Here is a 23,181-nt window from a genome sequence, read left to right as displayed (position 1 = left end):
TTGTCCTTTTTGCGCGGCCTCAGTCGTCACCCAAGTGGAGACTTTCCCCTGTTGTTTCTACTAGGTACCTACTATCGATCGCGACATCCTCTCCTTCAAACATAAAACTATGCTTACTGAGACTATCTAAGCTCGGCTTCGGAATCGAGGAATGTCAGGTTTTGGACTTCTGTCCAATTCAGGTCTCATTGCTCTTATCAATGCTATGGATACAAGTGACTATTTGCGATATCAGGCCATGTATGCGGTTGACATGAAGTCAAAAGCATGTGCAAGTCTCGTTCTGTAACGACAATGGGTCATCAAGAGATAGAACAACCCACTTCCTGCATGGCGGTGCAGTTCTCTCTCCAGACCGTTAACTTTGTTCGATGGTACAGTAGTTGTGTGACTCATCGGATCGCTATTCTCAACCTCTGATGGCATCAGAATGCTTTCTAGGCCATGGCATGGGTTGAGAGTTGCATGAGTCCCATTCCCGAACTGTGTATATATCATGTTCCAGAATGCTAGCTCGAAAGCTTTCCTGTTTGATTTGTCCTCCGTCATTGGGACGATATAATAGGGGGAAAGTCCCGGCCTGTGACCTTCCGTGTATGTGATCTGTTCAGGGCATGGATACCTTCGCTCACTGCGTGGCTTGCTTCTGTTAACTTTTTCGACTGGCAAATGGATCGTTTCTCTCGGCAATTGTTTCTAGATCCAGGGCAAATCGAGTCGTGGAGAATTTGTGAGAAGCGGCATCGTATGTTATCCAGCGATTGAACTGTCTTCTGTCAGTATATCACGATGAACTCCGGCGCATTGCGAGCATACCGTGGAGAGCCTCACGCCCAACCATATACACCTATACATCCTCGTGATGCAACGAGACGGCAGTTCGTCATTCCTCATGTCGTCTACAGAAGGCGCACCATCGAAAAACGATGAAGGGTACAAGCGTTCACTCCAGCAGTGTCCTCTAATAAGGTAGTCCTCGGCTACCCACGTCGTTTCCTCGGAGACTGGGAACTCAGGCTTTTCGGCGATACCCGGTTTGATGTAGCTGCGAAACAAAGAATTGAGAAAACTTGAGATTTTTCTCCACGGTACGACAGCCTCCACATGCTTCATTCCCGTGGGGGTCAACGCAAGACACCACAGAAATGCAAGATAGACATGGCATGCTGCGTAGATGTTTTGGTCCCCAATTCGATCAAGAAGCACTGACATGGTCCGATACGCCATATAAGAGCCGTAGAACAATGTCGGTGCCATGTTTGGCGAGTTTTTATAGGCGAGCAAGTCTGTCTGCACCATGTCGAGATCATCAGGTGAAGTCCAGCGAAGAGCTGCCGGTGTAGAAGAGTCTTGGGGATCTGCTGACTGTAACCCAGTAGTTACATCGAACTCATGTGGTAGAAGTGCATCTTCGTGCCCGTATCCCATGATCGCGGCGATATTACTGGCTGATATGAAGAATCCTTGCAGGATGAATTTCTCGTTGAGGTGGGTCACGTATTGATCCAGATGCGACAAGAAAATATTGACGGAATGGTAGAGTCCGTCGCCAAAGTCTCCGGTAAAAAGAAATGCGTGGGCAGCGATGAATGGGCCAACTGGTGGGATACGGCGCATTGCCGTTGAGTTTCTAAGAAAGGGATTTAATATGTCGAGAATACTCGTCCTTGTGCCCAGAAAAGGCTGCTGGACAAGTAGAGATTTCGTGTAGTAGAAGAGCCTCTGTGCGACATCATGTCGAGCCATGACCCCAAGATGGTGTTGAAATTTGCCCATGTCTGGGTTCCGATCGGCTGCTCGGTTGTACCAAGTCATTGCAATGCGAGCCCACAGCCTACGGTCCTCTGTGTCAGTGGTTTCCGCGGCCATTCGGTACCTCGAAAGATCCCCCAAGCACTCCAACCAGGTCTCTTCATATGCAGGAAACTCTGATACCATAGAGGCCATCGTTTTATAAACGTCTTGTATAAAGCCCAGCATATACTCGAGGGACTCAGGGAGCTGGTGACGCATCATTTCCAAGTAGTCATGAATCCCGTAGCGCCACAGGCGAGTTGGCATCATGTATGCATCAGGCAGACTTTTCACACTGGGCCCTGCAGCCGGATCTGAACAGGCTCTGAAGAAGTCATGCTGCTCACTCACTAGCGTCAAATGCACTTGGGTAAGCTTTTCAAGTTGATCCTGCGAGGCCACAGTGTCCATGGTGGAAAACTGCTCGTCATATCTAATGGCTACTTTCTCGCACATGTCAAGACCGGCATAAATCATTTGGATATCATTGATTATCATCTCTTCTGTTGGCAAGTCAACGTTTAGCTGGAAACCAATCCCATGTGATGCTGTACCTTCGGTTGTTGCTGTGCCAACCTCTGGCAGTCTTTGCTCCTCGCTCAACTGCCTCGCGGACTCTCGGCCATAGTTGACGTCCTCCGAGTCCACGCCTGATTGATGGGACGATGCGGCCCCTAGATCCGGGCTGGCGCTCCGAAATAGAGGTAGGCCGTCATCGGATGGAGTCGGACTAAGTTGGAACATCTCTGACCGATGCTGCAAAGGCATAACGTGGTCATCGCCCAGATCATGCTTTTCATCAAGGTTTCTTTGGTTTTCGATGGCTTCTAGATCTGATGGGCGAGTCGACGAAACCTCTCGACCCCAATCTTCCTCCCATTGCTGGTCAAGGCAATTCTCTGGCGCGGTTGAGGGAGTGGATTTGAAAGAATGCTCACTGGCGCTTCCAAGATGCGAGAAACAGGCACTGGCTGAGTGAATAGCGGGGTTTGTAGCCGATGAATCAGCTGGAGAGACGTCACCCGAAGGCGGCGGTGGAAATGATTTTCTACATATGAGGTTAGAAGCTTGCTCAAAGCTCAGTGCTCACCCGTCAAAAACACGGAAGCTAGGACAGGTTAGAGAGAGCAAGGGTTTATGCACATTAAGGACTTAGCGGCGCCTTCGGCTGAGTCTTGACGCGGAAGTGACCGTTGTTCCTGGCCATCAGTTCCAACATTCATTGTCTTGGTAGCGTAGATAAAAACGTCATCTGATCATGAATTAGTCCTCTGTCGGTCTCAACTAACGACTGGGAATGAAGGCGGGAGACTGGGGAATACGCACGAGATAGATACAGTGGAAAGACCGCCAACCATGGAATAAGGTCAGGCAAGTGGTAGGCAATGGCAGTGTCAAAATAAAGCTTGATAGAGGGGGGGGGAACAGTTGGGAATAGCAGGGAACAGTGGGAGATACTATTTATAAGAAGGAAGACAAGGAAGTGGTTTAGGTTTCTTTAGGCAACTAACCCCATCTCTGCCTGGGGGGAGGGGATGCCTGTGCGAACAAACCGAATCACCGAGGAAGGCGCGCACGAACACTGGCAGGTGGAACAAGCCGACAGGAGGATGCTGGGGAAGGGGAGTGAGTGTACAGTACACAGCACACTATCAGAGAATGGATATGTCCCAAAAGGCGACAGAGGCTAAAGTAAGTATGAGTAAGTTAAGTTTGTGAAGTGGGGAGATGTGGTGGGTGAAAGATTTAGAATGAGAGTACGGAGTAGATTAAGCAATGGAAGTACTGTACTCCGTATTGTAGTTAATTTGGTAAAAAAAAAAAAAAAAAAAAAAAGAAAGTAGGTAAGGTAAGGTAAGGTAAGTATGTACCTAGTAAGTGCCGAGACGGAAGGCAAGGAAATCATTGGAAGTGGTGGAAGTCCACGATCAGACAGACAGAATAGAGCACGAGTCAAACCGACAAGGGGAGAAGGCGAGGCTGAGTGGTAAATACGGAGTACCTAGTCCTAGGGGTGGTAATTCACAGTGGTAAGAATGGTAAAGCTCTGGTATTTCTGACTGACGGGAAACGAGCCACCGCCGTCGCCGTTGTCTGGCTGCCTGGTTGCCTTGTCTTCTTCATAGAAACACTTACTCGTCAACCTTGAGGCTCCTTGCCAATCCGAACAAATCTCGTCAGTTTCCTTTCGATCTCAATCACGTCTGGCTGATCGGTTCTTCCTCACCGTCCATCGCCAGCCTCACAAAATGGCAATGACACGAATGAAAAAAAAAAAAAAAAAAAAAAAAAGAACACAACCGAAGAGGAGGAAAAAAGTGTACACTGTCATATTTTGGTGGCGTTGAGGCTCACCATTCTTCAAGCTCTAAGTTCCTGACGCCTGCTTGCTTATGCCTAGATTAGGAAAGTTGTTAACGGCCAGGTCGCCTTCTCAAGCATATCTTTAATTCTTCAATTAGGAATAAATGCATTAATGCCCATGCCTCAGTAATTCTTGACTCCACTCGAAACTCTGTCATTCAATAAGGGTGTGATTTGAGACATCTCTATCAGAAAGTCTCCCTACATGGCGTATCAATATCGAGGAGCTCATGCAGGTGGGTTCTGCGACCTTGATGCCGAACCCGACTGTTTGGTTTGGGCCACACTCCCACCCTCCCTTGCATGCCGCAGGCTGCCGACATCAATCAAGTCCTCAGCGCTGCCACTTGACTGACAAGCTTAATTCCAGGAATGATGATAGCTCTGCCCTTGCGTCATAGGGTGCACTTTGGGCTTTCTCGAACAACTTTCCACGCGAAATCGTTGATACTTCACCACCGATCCACATTCCCTGGCCAGGCCGCTGGTCGCCATGACATCCCATTCATTGAAAAGGCGATAGTTTGACGGCTGAATCCTGGCCTCGATCAATCTCCCCGCGATATTATCATGAATCATTGTCGATCTAGAGGACTCACGTACGCAAATCTTGGCCGGTGCTCTTTGGCCTCTGCAACAATCCTACTCACGTTGCTGATGATGATGAACAGGCTTCTTCGTTTCCTGTAAGTTAGCAGGACTTTTCACCCTGCGGAACCGCAATAGCCGTTTTCTGGACCTTTTCCTTGGGGGAGGGTATTCCCTTCGTCCCAAATAATCGGGTTTACCCTTGCATGGACACCGCTTGTTCGGTCTATTGATAGACATGGACAGCAATCTTTGCGAGATAGTCACGTCGGGGTTGCCCATGCGTGCAGAGTCCTGGCATTCATCGAGATTCCAGGTCGGTTAGTACCAGCGAGACTGTGTGGGTGAAGGCTACCAGCATCCTTGAAGCCGTACGCCGTACCACCATGAACATCGTCGGTTACACTGCCTCTGTCCGGGCAAGTAACGCGTGAGGCGGGGTTTGACCATGATCAGCGCGCCACGTTCAACATCGAGGATGGAAGCTGCTGCCTTTGGATCCCAGGGTCTGATCACCAAGGTTGTTCCAATAAGGCTGGTGGTGCCCTAGTGAGCACTTGCTGTCTGAGTCAGTCACCGACCAGTCACGAAAAATAGTCGTATTCAATGGTGGAACCTACTAGCTATGAATAGTTTTGGATATCAGTCATTTCTATGGAAGCTTGGAAACACATTTGTCTTCTGCACTCAGTTTAGTCTGAGCGTATCGGCCCTAGTCTTTGGGTTATTCGTGGTCCCACCGGCTCGTATAGTGTAGGTGTCAGACACGAGAATCTAATTGAAAATCCAAATGCCTGACTATAGTTAGGCATACTATAGCCTCGGCTTGTCAGTGCGCGATTATCACTTAAAGTTATCGGCCTGATTGACATTGGGCCAGAGCCGGAAGCAAAAGGCTTTGACATCGAAAAGAGATACCTGATAGTATTTACAGTTGTACTGAACTCCATACATCGAGTTACGTACATTCTTAAAAGAGCAATGAAATCCGAGCCTCGAATTACCGTACTGAACATAAACATACACAAAATGCATTTACATACTGCAAGAGACTTTGATACTCATAGTTTAAGTCATAAGTTACTTCGTCCTCGAATTACGTAACATGATCAAGATTGCCTTAGCTCTTTCTCTACAAGTATCCTCCCATTGGATAGACTCTACAGTGTGTATTGCATACATGCTTCGCTCTTACCGAGCGAACTGTTGTCGAAAGCTGACTTGGCCCCATCACTAAAACATAAACCTTCCACGGGGTACCGGTATCATGTATCTCTTTTCTACCTCAACTTTTTGCTCTGGGATCTGTGCTAATTCAGTAAATGCCCTCTAAGAGCATACTGGTTTCTTTCTTTTGATGGCACGCACAGAGTCTCGATCTATATGTTCACTCAGCAGCTGGTCTGATCTGCATGCAGTACACAGTAGGTGACTACTGTCGTACACCCCACCGAACCGAGGCAGACCGATATACCGCTATGTTCTCGCAATGCACTCATCGTTGACTACTACTTTATACCGAGACGATTTTTGAGACTATCCTCTGAAGCATCACTAGTCTCGGGACACCCTCAGCAACTGAATTACCACGTTCACGTTGTTTGGTCCATATTTGTCTGCATGGTATCACCTAGTATCTCGTTTCTCCCAACTCCCAACAATCCTAGCACAAGAATCACTAGTTTTCTCTCCAAGGGTGATCAACTCACCTAATGACCTATGGTAACAGCGCTAATTGATTGCTCCCACAGTAACTAGACCCTCGCTTCTTGACGAGCCACCCTAGCAAAGAGTCTGGTGGTTGCCTTAAACCAATGCGACCCATACCCGGCCATGTGCATTGCCGCTCCTTGGCGCATCCTTTCTTTGCGCATTATCGAGTAACTCAGATTGTTCATCGACTTCAAAAACCACCAACCATAATGAAGGAAAGAGCTTCAATCGGTCCTTTTTCCTCACGAAGCTCCGTAGATGACACTCCACCAGGGGAAAGGCGATCAGCCCCTCTTTGTCAGAACTACAACCGATGATGCCCCTGACCTGGCCTTTTGCCCCCTAGTGTCAACCATGCAAGCCACGTCGATTGACAACGCATGGCCATGGACGAAAGAGCTCGAGTTCAGACAAACGAGGAATAACTAACCAGTTACCCTTGCTATACATCTTCTCAAATGCGGCAACTTACTCTTCTTTCGTCCCTCCCTACACCTCTACTTCAATCCTCGAACCCCCACATCACCTTCTTCGATGCGGAGCACAATAAATGCAAAGCGACCCTGCAGTGTCAGATCGCCCACCAAATATAACTGCACTAGCACCAGCATCGTTACTAAACCCGAGTGTTTCCAGGCAATTTCATTCGTGGGATCTCATCCGTCTCCAAAACAGCCACGGCAGGTACTTCGTGCCAACCTAACACCGGCTATTGGTTCAAGAGCCCCCTCATGCATATGGCATGTCAGGTTAATCGACTTGATAGGCCCTCGCCCAGCAGACCTTCTTCTCGCTATGAGCTTCGGTCATTCATGGCACGGAAAATGGATTTTTTCTTATCGGCGACCTGGAACTCAATTCCGAGGGATCAGTCAACTACACTCCAAGTCATCGACACGGCGCTTTCGATTATTTTGTCTTTTGCATAGCTCCTCGCTACTGCTACGTGCTACAAGCTATGTATTCATTGATCCTGCCTCAATGGGTACCTAGATGCCTCCGAAACCGGTCAGCAGCGATGTTCCGGACTCCATTTTCCAGGCACCAAGCAAGTGGGAACACATCAATCAATCAAGGATGGAAGATCGACAAACCAGGATACATGCGCGAAAGAGAGTATCATAGACTTTTTTTCGCTAGACCGGGACCTACTGCCTGTGACACCTCGTCGGAACCGACTCGGAGAGATTCGCAGCTTCCTCGTCGCGTGGCTACATTTCGAAACCTTCCCTGGGACTGGTCTTGTTTTAAGTGTGGTTTAGGATGTACTGTACCGGACAGAACATCGCAACCGAGCCAAGCATGCGCGCGGCAGGAGGACGCAAAACATGGCCACAAAGTCAATTGACCACCACCGAGTATAACCTTTGCCAGCAAGGCGAGCACTAGACCTGCCACCTAGCCGGGAAAACATAGGCCAAGAGCCCCAGGAGAGAGATCCAGGAACAGCGTGAGCGGGGAACAGCGGCAAGTGGGTATTGATAAGATCAAAGAGAGGAATTCCAGGAAATCCGACGGGGGGAACAAGAAAAAAGCCAAAATCGAAACAGGATAGAGAAACCAATCCGCGATCATCATCCTGTCTGATCGTGGCTGGTCGACTGGACCAATTGCACTGACAGGCAGACAAGACAGATCGATTAGCCCCGGCTAAGTAGCCATGTTTATCCCAGACAAGCAAGAACTGGGGACAACTTTGAAGATAGACCCGGCTAAGTAGCCATGTTTATCCCAGACAAGCAAGAACTGGGGACAACTCTGAAGATAGACCCAGAATCCAAGTGGGGACTTGCGCGGGTTGAATTGAAAGTTGATGCATCCCTCCTACCCAATCCATACAAGAAGAAAAGGGGCCTCTACGAGCGAATTCGACAGACCTAGAAGGGCGAAAGCCAGCGGTGAACACACCAGCAGCAGCAGGACCACCAGCGAGTCATGTCCCAGGGTCTGGACCGTCCTTCAATGACAGGTATATCACAAGAAAGCGGACAATGAAACACATGTAAGAGTGACAAGCAGCGACAGATACACCACCTTACTCGTAGAAAATCTTAAAGACCGAGTTACCACGACACATAATCACCAGTAGTCGACAAGATCGGGTCCGAGGGTCGAATCGAGAGATCTCCGATGGCAGAATCAAGACCCAGCATTCCTCAGATCTGCCAATGAACGGCTCTCGATCGGATCGAATCGAATCGAATGAGAGTTTTTTTGTTTTTTTTCGTCTTTCTTCTTAAATTTCCCTCCTCAGTAATCAAGGTAGGCGGCCCCGACGGACGGAGGGACGGGGCAAGTTGACAGGAGCGGGCTCGGGGAGATCATCGGGAAGACAATCGGGGAGAAAATAAATGTCAGGAAGTAAGTAGGGTTTGGCAGATTACGGTGTAGACGGCGGATCAGGATCCACGGATTGTGGAACAAGGGGGGACACCAGAAGCCAGGGGGAAGAACAAGGCAAGCTTCTTTCGATCCGGTGTTTGGTTGGCTTCCGGTCTCTGCTTTCTTGGGGCTCTTTCTATTTCCAGCCTGGAGGTTATACGGTTTGGTGTGTGGTATGGTGGCTGCCACGCCGCTGGACTAGTATTTCTAGCTTTTGGTACAGACTACCATGCGGTGGCTGCAGATGTTCGTAACGTGACCTCGGGGATATCTTTCCATTCCACTGCGGTGGACTGTGGACTGATGACTGACTTTCCTTTTTGGGGGGTTCTGTGCTATGGTATGGATGTGCGTGTTACATCACAGCTTTCGCTGGTTTGAGGGATAGGGTTGGTGGAGCTATCTTTCATGACTTCAACTTCAGGTCTCTGTGGGCAGACTTGAACAATTCCCAAAAAAAATCCGGGATGGGATATCGATTTTCAAGTTTAATTTCTTGGTGTCTCCAGAAAGTAGCGACAAAAGCGAGCCCCCCAAAGCATTGACATTGTAAAATCTGTTGGCCAAGTCCTGTACTGTATTTTCTTCACCTAGCTCACGACTCTAATATCTGGTCTTGGTGCAGCGACATGACATCTCATTCTTTCATCGATACCGAACGCCGTCGTCCAAATGCAGCAACAAGGAACAAAAAAACAAGGCAGCGACTCTACCACCACACAATAATCACGAAAAGTAAATGCGGCCCTGGATATCACATTAGCTGAGCTTGTCTTGGGAAGGAACCACAACAAAGTGTCCCTGTTTTCTTGCAGCAGTGTCTCTATCTGACTTACCTTGTGTCTCACCGGCCCACGGCAAATCGGACAGCTCGGATTCCCCTCCAGACGAGTCGGGTCATTCCGACAGCTCGGCATATGGGTGTCTGCACACCACCGGCAGAGCACCGCGTGGCCACATGGCAACAGGACGGTGTCGACCAATTGCGTGAAACAGACTTTGCACTCCAGGTTGACGGTCAGCTCTTCCGACTCCTTCGGGTCCGGGCGGCCGTTGTTCTGGTTGTCTAGACTCTTCACCGGATGCAAAGGAGGGTTGGTACTGACTCCCTGGGGTTGACGCAGGCGTTGATTCCGGCTCAAGCTGTGGGCATATTCCTGCATAGCGCGGGCATCAGCTGGATTTGGCGGTTGCTGCATCATATGCATCAGTTGAGAACGCCGCACATCGTTTAACCGGGCCTGAGGATTGGGTGGAGGGTGCATCGTTACTGTTCCATTCACCACTCCTGTCGGTACTCTGCCGTAAGTCGTCAGTTGAGGTGTTCGTGTCGAAAGAGTTGCAACGGGCCTTGGCGAAGGCTCCCATGTTGGCCATTCATCGTGCCGTTGTTGTTGCTGTTGCTGTTGCTGTTGTTGCTGCGGCTGCGGCTGCAGTGGCCTCGCAGCTGCCGCATACTGGGGTGTCCATGTTGGTACCGTTATTGGGACAGCCGGGGATTGCATACTATTCCTGGGCAATGAGACAGATACTGGAAATGGCATGCGAGCAATGGTCTGCTGCTGTTGCAGTTGCGGGTGGCCTAGCCCATGCACGGATCCATTCGACACAACTCCTTGGGCCTGCGGCAGAGTTCTAGATCCCAAGGACGAATAGTTAGGCTGTGCGACAGGTCCCTGGTGGCTTGTTCTAGGCTCCATTGGAGTTGGGTTCGAATTGTGCAATGCCATTACGCCTCCCGCTTGAAGACCGTTCATTTGAGTACCCATGCGATACGATGGCTGAACCATAGTAGTTGTGGGAGCATAATATGTGGCTTGGGCACCGTCAAGCGCCTGGTTGAGAAATACTCTTTCCTGCTGTACTGAGAGTTGATTGTGTACCCGCCGTCGTCGTGGTGGCAAGCGAGCGCGTGCGTAGTCTAGAGGAGGCTGAAAGATCGGGGTCTCTTGAGGCATGATGCTTCCGGCCCCACTGTTGACTTCGTGACCATGGGTCTGGACATAACCAGACATTGTTGTGTCGCCATCATTCGAATCAATGGGTGGATTGTGGAAATCTCGCTGTCTATTCGGGGACGCAGAGGCCTGGGTGTTTGAATGCGAGTCCGTGGGAGAAGTGGCGTAACTGGTCCATGTGCCCATGATGTTACATGGCTCTGCGATTGAAGGGGGTGAGCTTTCCATCGTCGATCGACACTGTGCTATCGTGCTAACGCGTAGGTTATTTGTTGTTGAGGATCACAGTAAAGCAAACAACACTCGGGCTGAGTAGGTGATGGTCTAAGTCAAACGCGGTATACACACTCCAGAAGCCAGACGAGGCCCAAAAGAAGATCCAAATGAAATTGCAGATATTTGTATGTTCAAATAAGGTAGGAAGAACAGAGAGTGACAGGAAGGAGGTTGGGTCAGTAGAAGTGAGGTTCTAAGAAGAAAATGGAGACTAAGAGAAAAGCTACTTTCAGATGCCTGAATTGTTGACTTCACTGGAGAAGAATATTAACAACTTCCCTGGCCAACGTTCACGGTGGGTAGCGAGAGGGGCTCAAGCACGTTTATACGTCAAAAAGATGTAGAAGCCGAGCCGATCTCATGCCCTGGTTCGCGATGTCTAGCAGAGCTTGATATTCACTGCCGTGTTGCGGTTTCTATCAAAAATAACGACCCAGGAAACGGGAAACGGATCGGTTTAGGTCAAGATGATTATCATCATAGTGATCAGTGCAGCTCGGTCCGAAAATATGACGAAGTAGAGCAACCATCATTCACAGTTGATTGATTGCAAGTCAAGCCGGCGATGTAGCATAGGCAGTGTGAGTCGGTGGAGGCCGTCTTCACGTGATTGTTGCTCCTATTCACTACTTTGATCTTTCAACGAAGACCTACAGGTCTTGTAGCTCGATGAATATTCAAGCTCAAAGAGGCAGCACGGACACTTTTAGTGGTTCTGTTTGCCGGGTACTCGAGAAAGTACCATTCCGGGTTTCGCAGAATCGCAGAACACTCGTTTTGCCTACTAGGGCCTTTGCAATCTTCCTCTCATCGTCTCGTTTAAACGGAGACCACAGTCGGGCTCTGGAGAGAGCAAGGGTCCTCGAGGCGAGGCAGAGGCAAAAACAAGAACCACAGCGTGATCCAGCAAAACCTGGATGGATTCCGAACCCAGGTCAGGTGTTCTGGCACACAGTCAGGCTATTAACTTTGGACGATCTTGGATGCGGGCTCAGCTCAACCGGGCTTACACGGCCTCAACTGGAGAAGCACACAGCGCCGCGTCGTCTCAAAGTAGAGAGAACAACATAAGGTTGCAGCCTCTAGCCAAAGGCACTATGAGCTTGTGGGGAACGTAAAGTATAGCTAGGGATAGAGACGGTGAGAGACCGATGAGACAGCAGAGAGGCAGAGAGGCAGAGAGCAGAGGGGAGACTGATGCTTGTGAATGCGGCGGCGGCGGGTGCAAAAGGCCTAACACGCACACGATCGTAGTCGAGTACGGAGTCGAAGGGGAAGGGAGCAGACGGAAAGCAAACACGGCGATGAGTGAAGGAGGCGATGGGCTCTCGGACAAAGCAAAGGTCACGGGGAAGACGGGGAAGCGAGCCTTTCACTCACTCACTCACTGACCGTCACCGTCAGTCTGGTCGGGTCAGACCCGACCCCGCCAGAGACGAGGCAGAAGCGAAGAGCCATGCGGAGCAGCAGACCAGGAGCAGCGATTTGATCCGGTCAGTTAACTATTGGGAGCTTCGACCGTGGGAATGGGGACGATACAGCATGAGCTGCAGGAGTGATTGGTTGACTGGGGAAAGGCAAAGAGAGTCCAGCCCAGGAAACTAAGGCTTTTGAAGTCTGTTGCTGTTGGCGGCGGTTTGTCTGAGGGGTGTTGTGTTGTTTGTTGTCTATTTCAATCTCGGAAGAATCAAAAGAAAGGGAAATTCCAGGCCGGAGGAGTGCAGTAAAGAGAAAGAAGTATTCAAGATGAGACTCTGGATAAGTTCAGTCGAGTTGTTAATTATCTTCTTGCCTTTTCTGTTCCTTCCCTTTACTCTTCCTTTTTCCACCAGTTGACGTTCCCAACCACGACGTCATTCCGCCAAACCAACCAACAACAAAACACAGACACAGCTTAACTTACACTTATCTATCGCCCGAGCATAAAACAGCTCTCTCCCTTCTGTCAAACGAATACAAGTACTATTTCCATGTGTACATCAGCTACTCACTCACTCAGCTCCTCGCATCCAATCATTCCATTGGTCAAATTCAGTGAGACAAACCCGCCAACTCATCAACCAACCAACACACCCACCCCCCTGCTAGACTTCCTTCCGATCCGTTGATGACGCCCGCCCGGTGGCTGTCCGTGCACCTCCGACGAACGGTCCATCGACCAGTACCACCATTCCTCCTCTCATCAGCCAAGAGGATGTCCCTATCCAGCTTCACAGTCCCTCGCGACCTCGATCATCACGACCAGTCGTCCTGCGAAACCATCCCCGTTTCGTCGACAGCAGACCTGAGCCGCGATGCTCTGCTGCGCTTCCCCGCCTTTCGCATCTGGCTCAGCACCCTGCAGCGGTCGTTGGACCGGCAACAACAGTCCTCCCACGAGTTCTCGCGAGATCCCTACGTTCTGCGCGGGATCAAGATCCAGGCGGTCGACTATTTCGGAGGTGGGCGGTTGGGCTTCGTGAAGCTGAAGGCAGAGGTCTCGAATGGGAGCGGCGAGACACTTCCGGGGAGCGTCTTCCTACGCGGGGGCAGTGTGGGGATGCTGGTATGTTTGCTTTTCTCCTGCTATCATATGCCGCATCTTGAAATGAGGGAACTAATCCTCGATACCTCCAAAACTCATAGCTCATCCTCCAGCCCGACGACGTCCCTCCATCCAATGAAGACGAAAAACGCGTCATCTTGACCATCCAGCCTCGAATCCCGGCTGGATCTCTGGCTTTCACGGAGATTCCCGCCGGCATGTTGGATGATAGTGGATCTTTTGCGGGAGGCGCGGCGCAAGAGATCCAGGAGGAGACGGGGCTGACCATCCCGCAAGAGGAGCTGATCGATTTGACGGCTTTGGCCTTGGAGCCGGGCGCCGAAGGCGAAGAAGGGGAGTCGCTGCAGAAGGCCATGTATCCTTCGGCGGGCGGCAGTGACGAGTTCATCCCTTTGTTTCTGTGCCAGAAGCGCATGCCGCGTAAGGAGATCGATAGTCTGCAGGGTAGGCTGACCGGATTACGGCAGCACGGAGAGAAGATTACGCTGAAAGTGGTGCCATTAAAGGATCTATGGAAGGAGGGTGTGCGCGATGGGAAGACCCTTGCCGCATGGGCGCTGTACAGGGGACTCAAAGAGGAGGGGAAACTATAGGATTCTAGAACCACGGCAGCCGATGCCTCTCTCCGTGCTAAAAGGGGGGCCGTCATCGCGTTGATGCGCCCTCGAAGGCTTCGTAACGTCGGGGCGTAGACCATTCGTAATCCGAAACCTTGTTCTTACAACAACCACCTCAAAGCTTAAACCTTTTCGCAAGCTCGATCCCCTCCGCTATCGTACCCACCCGGGCATCAATAGCGTAACCCTCGCGCTCGAGCCTCTTCAGCTCCTCAAACAGCGTCGACAGGGGCACCGTGAAGCACTCGATGAACTCATTATCCTCCAGCTCCGGCTTGGGGTTCTGATTCTCAGGCAGGGACATATCCACCCGGACATGGACCATGTTCAGGTTAGTATTGCAGAACCCAGGATCTAGTTTTCAAAGAGAGAGAAATTTCAGCATCAGCCACCAGCCCCCATTACGAGAGCGCAGTCGCAATCCTCATCCCAGTGCCCGAATGAAGCCGCCCGCAGAAGAGCAAAAGCGAAGACTCACCATTGAACATGACACTGCTCGTTTGCTCCGCCACGCCCACATACCCCGTCTCCTCCTTGAGTTCCCGCACGGCGCACTCCTCCACCGTCTCACCTGCATCGATCAACCCGGCTGGAACCTCAATGACGACTTTGTCGATTGGGGGCCGGTATTGCTTCTGCAGGAGCAGCTCTGGGCCGGTCTCCTTGTTGAGGATGGTCACGATCCCAACGCCATCAATCTCACAGGTCTCCGGGCGAGTCTGGAACCACCACACCATCAGCGAGGTGCTTTTTTCTCCCCTGTCATAGTTTGACAGGGATTCTCTTTTGGGAGAGGAGCAGGAACTCACCGTTCTTTCGGAAGATTCCCAGGTGCGCTCGACGCCGTTGGGGTCGGAGTAGGTTGTTTTGACCAGTCGGGCCCATTTGGCTTCTGAGGGGTCCTAGAGGATGATGCTATTTTTAGTGGGAGAGGCTGGGCGGGCTCGATCGGGAGGAATTGAGACATGGTGAGTGTGTTTGTGTTACCGAGAACTGAGTTGTCTGGGCTTCGTTGTTGAGGAAGGGGGAGGCGGAGAGAGAGGAGGGGGGGTTGGTTTATTGATCTTACCAATGGACCTCTGGAGATGATCTTCGATTGCGCGCTCTTGGACATGGTGTCAATCAATTGATGAGAAAAATGCGATTACTGTTTGGGTATGAGGATGCAATTGAGAGTGAAACACAGCAATGACTGATCTATGTCTACCGAACGGAGATAAGTGTTGTCAGGCTGGCTGACGTCGATACAGCAGGGGCAGCTCGGCCCGGCAACTGGACTGGAAAGAGGGGCACTTGCCCATTCCGGCAGCCAGGGCTAACCCTTGTCTTATCTCTTCATCTCTTTTATACTGTAGAGTTTAGTACTTGCGAGACAAAACCATAGATGGAATCGAGGAATCGAGTTTAGAACATGTCATCGCTGATTCAAGCCTCACACTGATCTAGTCTATACCCCATCACGAGCAATGCTTACCCTTGTGCGAGAGAATTGCCTCGAACCAGCGCACCTCAAATATACTTGGACCACGCCTGAAATCGCCTTGGAGTACTACAATGAACCTTGAACCCTCGCTCAATAGCCTTGAATCCCTTTCCTACCGTCTCGATGGGCACAGTAATCCGGTTCTGGCCCCTGGCCACCAATTCCCCAGCCGGCTAAGTAGCCGACGTGGATGAGAGTGAGAGCCTGCGTGTGGGGTCAGCGGGAGATCCGCATGGGGTCGGTCTACGATACCCTCCAGAGACCTATATGGAAGGTTGTTGGAGAGTGCATACTAAGCAGCAAGCAGAGCATTCATCGTACTCTTATCCCTTACCCGTCGCTTGAACCTGTGGTAGAAGATTCAATTCGTACCTTGCGTTTGCCTGATATTCGTCGATAAACCCGAGAAAAGGGAACCCTTATTCTATACTTCAATGTTTGTAGACTGCAAGGTAGAAAGGGCTCAAAGTAGGAGTTCAGGGCGGGGATTACTTGTGAAATATGTACGCGCGGGGTTCGGGCGATCAGAACTCCAGATCTGTAGCTAGAGTTTGCGATTCTCCTTGTATACACAGCCTACAAAGCATCAAGATTGCCTGCATTATTGTAATTGTGCACCAGTGAGTGAATCATTTATTACGCTTGCACACCAGTGCTTACTACGCACATGCACCACCCGGGGCCCAACGACCCAACTCCGGACCGAGTGGATCCCTTCAATTCGACTCGGGAATGCTTATTTCCTAGTCCCCTATAGTTCATTATTCATCCAATACCGCACTCCTGAATGCAATATCTCACCGTGACTCAAGGCAGCAAAAGTTTTCGGAAACAAGTCCAGGATCCTGCTTCTAGATCATAGAACCTAATCCAAGAACCAAAAAAAAAAGTGCTTTAGGTCGTAATGTTGGAATGCTGATTGGATTGGACTTCTGTCCGAACGGAGCTGTCCCATAATTTGTCCCCCTAACTAGAGTGCAAGCTGAGCCTGGGATCTATTGTACTACAGTACCCACTATTGCAATCATGACATTCGGACAACAGTCCGAGAGGACTGGAGTATATCGCATCGAAGGCCGAGATTGTTTGGGTGGGAGTATAGATCCCTGTAGCAGGATGGGAGGGTATAAAAACCTGAATGGGGTTCACGATGTCGTGGGGGACTGAGAGATCCAGCATCGCATTTTAATCAACACGCCTTGCAAGCTCAGCATGACGATGGCTATTTTCAGAGCCGGCCGCGGCACGGCGACGGCTTACGGGCAGTGTATGCCTTCTTCAACACGCTCGAGGCATATACACTCGTCCGTCTCACCCCTTTACTACTTCCTAACCTGCACATGAGCTGACAATTCATTTGGTCTCTGCCAGACAACGTGCCTTCTCCTCCTCCCGCACTTACCACCATGACAACCAGAACCTAAACCGCGAATCTTCGAAGATCACCCAGCCGAAATCCCAGGGCGCCTCCCAGGCCATGCTCTACGCGACCGGCCTCACACCCGATGACATGCACAAGCCGCAGGTGGGCATCTCGTCCGTCTGGTTTGAAGGCAATCCGTGCAACATGCACCTCCTCTCGCTGTCCGAGCTCGTGCGGGACTCCGTCGCCCGCGCCAACCTGGTCCCCATGCGGTTCAACTCCATCGGCGCCTCGGATGGCATCAGCATGGGCACCGCGGGGATGCGGTACAGCCTGCAGAGCCGGGAGATCATCGCGGACGGGATCGAGACGGTGATGCACGCGCAGTGGTACGACGCCAACATCTCGCTGCCGGGGTGCGACAAGAACATGCCGGGCGTGCTCATGGCCATGGGCCGGGTCAACCGGCCCAGTCTGATGGTGTATGGCGGGAGCATCAAGCCCGGCTGTAGCGCCGGAGGCCAGAAGCTCGATCTAGTCAGTGCGTTTCAATCCTACGGGCAATACATCACGGGGCAGATCGATGAGACGCAGCGGATGGACATCATTCGGAATGCGTGTCCCGGGGCTGGGGCTTGCGGGGGCATGTACACGGCGAATACGCTGGCCACGGCGATCGAGACGCTCGGGATGACGGTGCCGGGCAGTAGTAGCACGCCGGCGGAAGATCCCCGGAAGCGGGCGGAGTGTGAAGGGGTGGGCGAGACGATGCGGAACCTGCTCAAGGAAGACATCCGGCCCAGGGACATCATGACGCGACAGGCCTTTGAGAATGCCATGATCGTGGTGAACATCCTCGGCGGGAGCACGAATGCCGTCCTGCATCTTATCGCAATGGCGGATGCCGTCGGCATCAAGCTAACCATCGACGACTTCCAAGCCGTATCGGACAAGACGCCCTTCCTGGCCGACTTGAAACCTTCGGGGCAATATGTGATGCACGACTTGTACAAGATCGGTGGCACGCCGGCCCTGCTCAAGTTCCTGCTGAAGGAAGGGCTTATTGACGGCGAGGGGATCACAGTGACAGGCAAGACGATGCGCGAGAATGTCAACTCCTGGCCGGAGTTCCCGTCTGATCAGCCGATTATTCGTCCGCTCGGCAAACCCATCAAGCCAACAGGCCATCTGCAGATCCTGCGAGGATCGCTCGCACCCGGCGGGTCGGTGGGCAAGATTACCGGCAAAGAAGGACTGCAGTTTGAGGGTGCGGCCAGGTGTTTTGACTATGAAGATGCGTTCATCGAGGCATTGAAGCGTGGAGAGATCAAGAAGGGTGAGAAGACCGTGGTCATCATTCGATATGAGGGGCCCAAGGGCGGGCCTGGCATGCCAGAGATGCTCAAGCCTAGCTCTGCTATCATGGGCGCAGGCTTGGGTCAAGATGTGGCCTTACTCACCGATGGAAGGTTTTCGGGCGGGAGTCACGGATTTCTGATCGGGCATGTTGTGCCAGAAGCGATGGAGGGGGGTCCGATTGCGCTTGTCAAAGACGGGGATCGTATTGTGATTGATGCGGAGAAGAGAGTGGTAGACCTGGAGATCTCATCGGAGGAGTTGGAGCGGAGGAGGAAGGAGTGGAAGGCGCCGAAACCGAGAGCAGTGAAAGGCACCTTGGCTAAATATGCCAAACTTGTTAGTGATGCGAGCCATGGCTGTGTGACTGATGGGCCTATATAGCGACTTGAATCAAGTTCGTGAGAATTGTATAACATCTTGGGTTATAGTCTTTGGATTGGAGGCGAGGATATATGTGTTAGATATAAGAAGTGTGAGTAGATAGAGGAGGGAGAGGGCGTAAACTCAGAGGCGGCTCGAGTAATCTAAGAACTTTAAGAACACTGCGTGCCTGGGACCAACATTCTCTGTATTACCGATGGGCCCAAGTCTATCAAACCTCTGTATAACTGTAGAGAGGAAACATGCTGTGGCACGACACGACAATCACCGTTCACAAGACAGAGAACAACCACCTCATTTGCTGCGACAAGCCTCTCATCGGCCAGAACTGAAGAAAGCATGATTGAATTCGTAAAGGGGGAATATGAAAATACAATGCTTTCGCTATCATAACATCATGTCAAGACCCAGAAAGATACTGGACACTAAGTAAATCGCAACAGCAATTCGTCTAGGCACGCTCGATCTGAGCCAAGCAGTCCTCAAATTCACTCCAATCCTTCATGATCACCTTGACACCCAGGTCAGTGAGAACCTTGGTCATCTCCTGCTGCTTTGCATCACCGTTGTAGCTGCCAACATAGCCAATGACTGGGATGCCGGCGCGGATGGCGCTCAGGGAGCCCGACTTGCTGTCCTCAATGGCGACGACCTCCTCGGGCTTCTTGTTGCGCTCCTTGAGGGCGTGCAGGTAGATGGCGGGATCGGGCTTGGAAGTCGGGGTGGGGAGAGAAGTGGCCGCGCTGTACACGGCATCCTCCTCGAAGAACTTGTCCTGTCCGACCTTCTTGATGGAGGCCTTGACGCGACGCAGCGCGGACGACGACACCACGGCGAGACCGTACTTCTTGGACTCGTACAGCTTCTCCAGCTCTGGCATGACCCCGACGCAGGGCTGGGCCTTGGCCTCCAGCTTGGCGATCACGCGGTCCTCCTCCTCCTTAACGTAACCCTCCAGCTCCTCCTTGGTCATCTCGAACTTGTACTTGGCCTGCAGGGAGACCATCATGCCGCGGAAGTTCTGGCCGACGAAGTCCTGGATGAGCTGGTCACCGGTGTACCGGTCCGGGATGTCGTGCTTCTCCAGGATCTCATTGGCGAGGTCGGCGCAGGCTTCAAAGGCCAATTCCTCCGAGAGGACGAGGGTGTTGTCGCAATCGAAGAAGATTTCGGTGATCTGCATGCAGGGCGAGGGGATCAGCAAATGAGCTAGCGCGACAACTTTCCATGGCTATGGGGTAGCACCAACCTGAGGCATGATGGGCAAGAGGGTCAATGTAGAAGTATGTAAAGTCTTCTATGAAGCTCAGAGAGTGGGGGATGAAAATGGAATGGAGGGAGGGGAGAGGTGAAAAGGCGGGGTGACTGTCTAGAGTGGGTGGCTGACTACTTGAAACAAAAGCTAAGAACAAACAACACAAGGGGCATCTACATTGTTTAAATAAGGGGGGGGGGGAAAGAGTACAGTACATCGTAAGCGGGTGAGTCTTCAATGTTTACCAATTTTTCCCCCACTACGTCGTACTGTTTCAAGGCACACCAATGTTTCTTTTCTTTCTTCTGGGTGAATGACAATTGCCATGGCGGAAAGCCGGCGTGAAGCGGGGAGTGAGATCATAGCCATCATAGCCATCATAGCCTCTAGTCTGGTTTGGGTAACGCTCGGATGCCCCTCCGCTTAGCCCGTCCAGGAATAGTCAGGAAAGGAATAGTCCCAGCCCCGGATGGAAGACCACAGAAACACTTCCGTACAGCCATGAGATTCTACCTATCATCCATTGATGTACACATACACAACATGTATGGTTCTGACCATTTCATTTGTAAATAGAGCCCCTCCTTGGACCCTCTCTCGCTCTCGACACACCCGGACTGGATAACCACTGTTTGCTGCTCGTTTACAATGGAAATCGCGCAGAGCCCGCGCATCATGCCGTTCGGCCTTCAAGTCACCCGGTGCTCTCATGCAAACGGTGCTCAGCCGGACAAACACACCCACTAAACAACCCTTCAGATTCAAATTGAAAACTCGGAGTACAGTATTCCATTTTCTAGCGCTCGGCCATATTCTATGCGCATGGACAAGAATCCCTCATTGCCAAGCACGGGTTTACAAGTATCAGCTCATGTTATACTATCAATCCTGTTGTGCTGAGCCTGAGCATGGGCCATGGTACCATCCGAGGTACACTGCATTCAGAATCGTGCTAGCCGCCAATTGCAGTGTCCAGGTTGGTTTGTCTCATGTTGCCGTCCTTCTCCGATGCATTGAGCAGCAACCGAACATCCTGGTGGCGACGGGATAGCCACAAACAATGCTGCGCATAGGTACATGTATGCACAGTACAGTCCAGTACAAATAGGCTAAGTAAACGCTCACTCCCTACTAGGTACCCCACGCGCGTGTCCGGTTTAGAGTTTGGGGCCCTTCGTGCCGACTGCTCAGTGGCCTGTTTGAGGTGCAGATGCAGCGATCCTAGTAGCCTTGCTTGCATGACAGCCCCTCATTCAGTTGTCACCATCATGTTGAAGACTGGCGGATGCTTCCCTTTCGCCGAACCAGGCTGGAAACCTGTTTCACCAGTCATTCTCTCTCTGAGCCCCCTCTCTTGAAAATCTGACTGCCGCCCCCAGAGCCAATCTGAATCCGCTCTCGAGGCATGACCTCCGCTTGCTATCCTGGTCCGGTGGCCGTGTCTTTCCGCGCCGCAGATCAGCAGCCTTAGGTCTCGAGGCCGAGCAGCATACGACTGTCAGTTTTTGTGACCTCTATTTAATTCGGCGCCCGTGCGACTCCGCATGATGCATCCTGCGCAGCCTACCTTCTCGATCGATTAAAAGCTTTCATCATGCAGGTGGGAGATCATGAGTAACATCAGTAACAAATCGTAAAAGTTATTATCTTGCAGAGGGTCTCTAATCCTAGGTACGGGTATTCATCATTATATGTACTGCAGATCTACTCGTTCTCCACGGCCTCCACGATGGCACCGCCGCTGCCCTGGTCGAGACCATCCAGGACGTTCATATCCTCCTTGCTGATCTCGAAATCGAACACATCGGCATTAGAAGCAATGCGTTCGGGGGTCTCTGACTTGGGCAGAGGAACCCATTCCTTCTGCAGTGCATAGCGGATCAACACCTGCTGGGTGGACTTGTTGTACTTCTGAGCCAGCTCGACTAGCGTGGGATCGTTGGCCTTGTAGTTGCGCACAATCGGGCAATAGGATTCGACGATGATACCGTTCTTCTTGCAGTAGGCATCAATCTCGCGCTGTTGACACCAGGGGTGGAGCTGTAAGGGAATGTCTCGAGTCAGTAAAGAGTGCCTTTTTACCGTCAAAGGACTACCTCCACTACACCCCAGACGTCGCGACTCACCTCGATCTGGTTGACGTGCGGCGGCCAAACTTTGGCAAAGGACTTCAGCTCCTCGATGTGCTTCACGCCGAAATTGCTGACGCCGATGGCCTTGGTCTTGCCCTCCTCCAACAGCCGTTCCAGGGCCTGCCACAGCTCCTTCCGGCCGGCTGACCCGGACTTGGAGCTGTGAATCAGGAACAGATCCACGTATCCATCCTGGCCTCCGATCTTCTCCACGCTGGCCACCAGTTTCTCGTAGGTGGCCTCGGGCGACCCGGCGGGGCTGAGGATCTTGGTGGTGACGAACACGTCGCTGCGGGCCAGGCCCGACGCGCGCAGAGCGTCGCCGACCTCCTTCTCGTTTCCGTAGAACTGCGCGGTGTCAATGTGGCGGTACCCGGTCTTCAGGGCGTGGGCGGTGGAGGTGACGCATTTGTCGGCGTGGGAACGGTAGACTCCGAAGCCGAGGCGGGGTATCTGGACGGAGGAATTTGGGAGGGGCAGGAGATCAGTGATGGTGTATTTGGGTGACATTGTTGCGGGTTGGTTCGAGGTATTGCCAGTAACAAAGATGAGCAATTCAAGAGAAATGTGATTGCTATAAGTTTTATGTTATCTTGGTTGATTATGAATCAGATAAGCGTCCAAAAGGGGCGGGAGAGAATGAGATGGAAGAGAAAGAAAGAGCTTGTATGGCGGCGAGTGAGTGTTTTCCGCCGCGGGCCCCATTCGACCCGGATGATATCATCACGCCGGGCGGGCGCTAGCCCCGTTTTTGCGATGGTATCATCTACACTAACTTATCTTCCCCTTCGCTTCATCATTCAAGTGGTGCATTGTTCGTCCGAGGTCCTCAATGGCATGCTACATCTCAGGAAACGTACTCCGTTGACTGGGATCGCAATTGCTTAGGACTTAATGTGATACATCGGCTTTTCGGCTCTCCCTATCTTTCCCTGAGGCCGCCACAGAATATCTGAAGCCAAGGAGAGTAA

General features: G+C 51.6%; 9 protein-coding genes across 9 annotated transcripts; 3 read left to right on the top strand and 6 right to left on the bottom strand.

Moving 5' to 3' along the window:
• Positions 1-649: 649 nt before the first annotated feature.
• On the bottom strand, positions 650-3,017 carry BO86DRAFT_419076 (uncharacterized protein; the record flags this gene model as incomplete). Its single annotated transcript, XM_025675106.1, has 3 exons — positions 650-766; positions 817-2,842; positions 2,986-3,017. 3 exons carry the CDS (start codon positions 3,015-3,017, stop codon positions 650-652), a joined length of 2,175 nt encoding a protein of 724 aa, XP_025527738.1.
• A 3,868-nt stretch (positions 3,018-6,885) lies between these two features.
• Positions 6,886-7,655, top strand: BO86DRAFT_94383 (uncharacterized protein). The gene has a single exon (XM_025677822.1). It carries the CDS (start codon positions 6,994-6,996, stop codon positions 7,450-7,452), a length of 459 nt encoding a protein of 152 aa, XP_025527737.1. The 5' UTR covers positions 6,886-6,993; the 3' UTR covers positions 7,453-7,655.
• Positions 7,656-9,082: 1,427 nt separating this feature from the next.
• On the bottom strand, positions 9,083-9,760 carry BO86DRAFT_389332 (uncharacterized protein). Its single transcript, XM_025672103.1, has 2 exons — positions 9,467-9,760; positions 9,083-9,390 (listed from the first exon to the last, which is right to left on the bottom strand). The coding sequence occupies exons 1-2, from the start codon at positions 9,480-9,482 to the stop codon at positions 9,248-9,250; spliced, it is 159 nt and encodes a 52-aa protein (XP_025527736.1). The 5' UTR covers positions 9,483-9,760; the 3' UTR covers positions 9,083-9,247.
• BO86DRAFT_389331 (C3HC4 finger protein) lies at positions 9,175-10,825 on the bottom strand. Its single transcript, XM_025672102.1, has 2 exons — positions 9,678-10,825; positions 9,175-9,588 (listed from the first exon to the last, which is right to left on the bottom strand). Exons 1-2 carry the CDS (start codon positions 10,569-10,571, stop codon positions 9,568-9,570), a joined length of 915 nt encoding a protein of 304 aa, XP_025527735.1. The 5' UTR covers positions 10,572-10,825; the 3' UTR covers positions 9,175-9,567.
• A 2,357-nt stretch (positions 10,826-13,182) lies between these two features.
• On the top strand, positions 13,183-14,213 carry BO86DRAFT_419075 (putative NUDIX family hydrolase; the record flags this gene model as incomplete). The annotated part of the gene is made up of 2 exons (XM_025675105.1): positions 13,183-13,620; positions 13,701-14,213. The coding sequence occupies 2 exons, from the start codon at positions 13,183-13,185 to the stop codon at positions 14,211-14,213; spliced, it is 951 nt and encodes a 316-aa protein (XP_025527734.1).
• Positions 14,214-14,352: 139 nt separating this feature from the next.
• BO86DRAFT_448288 (MutT/nudix family protein) lies at positions 14,353-15,458 on the bottom strand (the record flags this gene model as incomplete). Its single annotated transcript, XM_025676635.1, has 4 exons — positions 15,307-15,458; positions 15,047-15,139; positions 14,716-14,956; positions 14,353-14,591 (listed from the first exon to the last, which is right to left on the bottom strand). Exons 1-4 carry the CDS (start codon positions 15,349-15,351, stop codon positions 14,353-14,355), a joined length of 618 nt encoding a protein of 205 aa, XP_025527733.1. The 5' UTR covers positions 15,352-15,458.
• A 1,739-nt stretch (positions 15,459-17,197) lies between these two features.
• Positions 17,198-18,823, top strand: BO86DRAFT_313020 (dihydroxy-acid dehydratase; the record flags this gene model as incomplete). The annotated part of the gene is made up of 1 exon (XM_025667984.1): positions 17,198-18,823. One exon carries the CDS (start codon positions 17,198-17,200, stop codon positions 18,821-18,823), a length of 1,626 nt encoding a protein of 541 aa, XP_025527732.1.
• Positions 18,824-18,984: 161 nt separating this feature from the next.
• On the bottom strand, positions 18,985-20,285 carry BO86DRAFT_339061 (HAD family hydrolase). The gene is made up of 2 exons (XM_025668997.1): positions 20,073-20,285; positions 18,985-20,000 (listed from the first exon to the last, which is right to left on the bottom strand). Exons 1-2 carry the CDS (start codon positions 20,079-20,081, stop codon positions 19,275-19,277), a joined length of 735 nt encoding a protein of 244 aa, XP_025527731.1. The 5' UTR covers positions 20,082-20,285; the 3' UTR covers positions 18,985-19,274.
• Positions 20,286-21,715: 1,430 nt separating this feature from the next.
• BO86DRAFT_362478 (aldo/keto reductase family protein) lies at positions 21,716-22,881 on the bottom strand. The gene is made up of 2 exons (XM_025669917.1): positions 22,205-22,881; positions 21,716-22,118 (listed from the first exon to the last, which is right to left on the bottom strand). Exons 1-2 carry the CDS (start codon positions 22,718-22,720, stop codon positions 21,783-21,785), a joined length of 852 nt encoding a protein of 283 aa, XP_025527730.1. The 5' UTR covers positions 22,721-22,881; the 3' UTR covers positions 21,716-21,782.
• Between the last annotated feature and the right edge of the window lie 300 nt (positions 22,882-23,181).

Source organism: Aspergillus japonicus (genome assembly GCF_003184785.1).
Source record: "Aspergillus japonicus CBS 114.51 unplaced genomic scaffold BO86scaffold_24, whole genome shotgun sequence".
Classification (NCBI taxonomy): Eukaryota; Fungi; Ascomycota; class Eurotiomycetes; order Eurotiales; family Aspergillaceae; genus Aspergillus; species Aspergillus japonicus.
This window is presented reverse-complemented; position numbering and strand designations above follow the sequence as displayed.

What these genes read in the sequence shown, in the direction of transcription:
- BO86DRAFT_94383 (XM_025677822.1), top strand. Translation starts at nt 6,994, where the DNA reads ATGCGGAGCACAATAAATGCAAAGCGACCCTGCAGTGTCAGATCGCCC.
- BO86DRAFT_389331 (XM_025672102.1), bottom strand. Translation starts at nt 10,571, where the DNA reads ATGGCATTGCACAATTCGAACCCAACTCCAATGGAGCCTAGAACAAGC. An exon ending in GTGGGCCGGTGAGACACAAG is followed by an intron (nt 9,589 to 9,677) that starts GTAAGTCAGATA and finishes TGTGATATCCAG; the next exon opens with GGCCGCATTTACTTTTCGTG.
- BO86DRAFT_362478 (XM_025669917.1), bottom strand. Translation starts at nt 22,720, where the DNA reads ATGTCACCCAAATACACCATCACTGATCTCCTGCCCCTCCCAAATTCC. An exon ending in CGCACGTCAACCAGATCGAG is followed by an intron (nt 22,119 to 22,204) that starts GTGAGTCGCGAC and finishes ATTCCCTTACAG; the next exon opens with CTCCACCCCTGGTGTCAACA.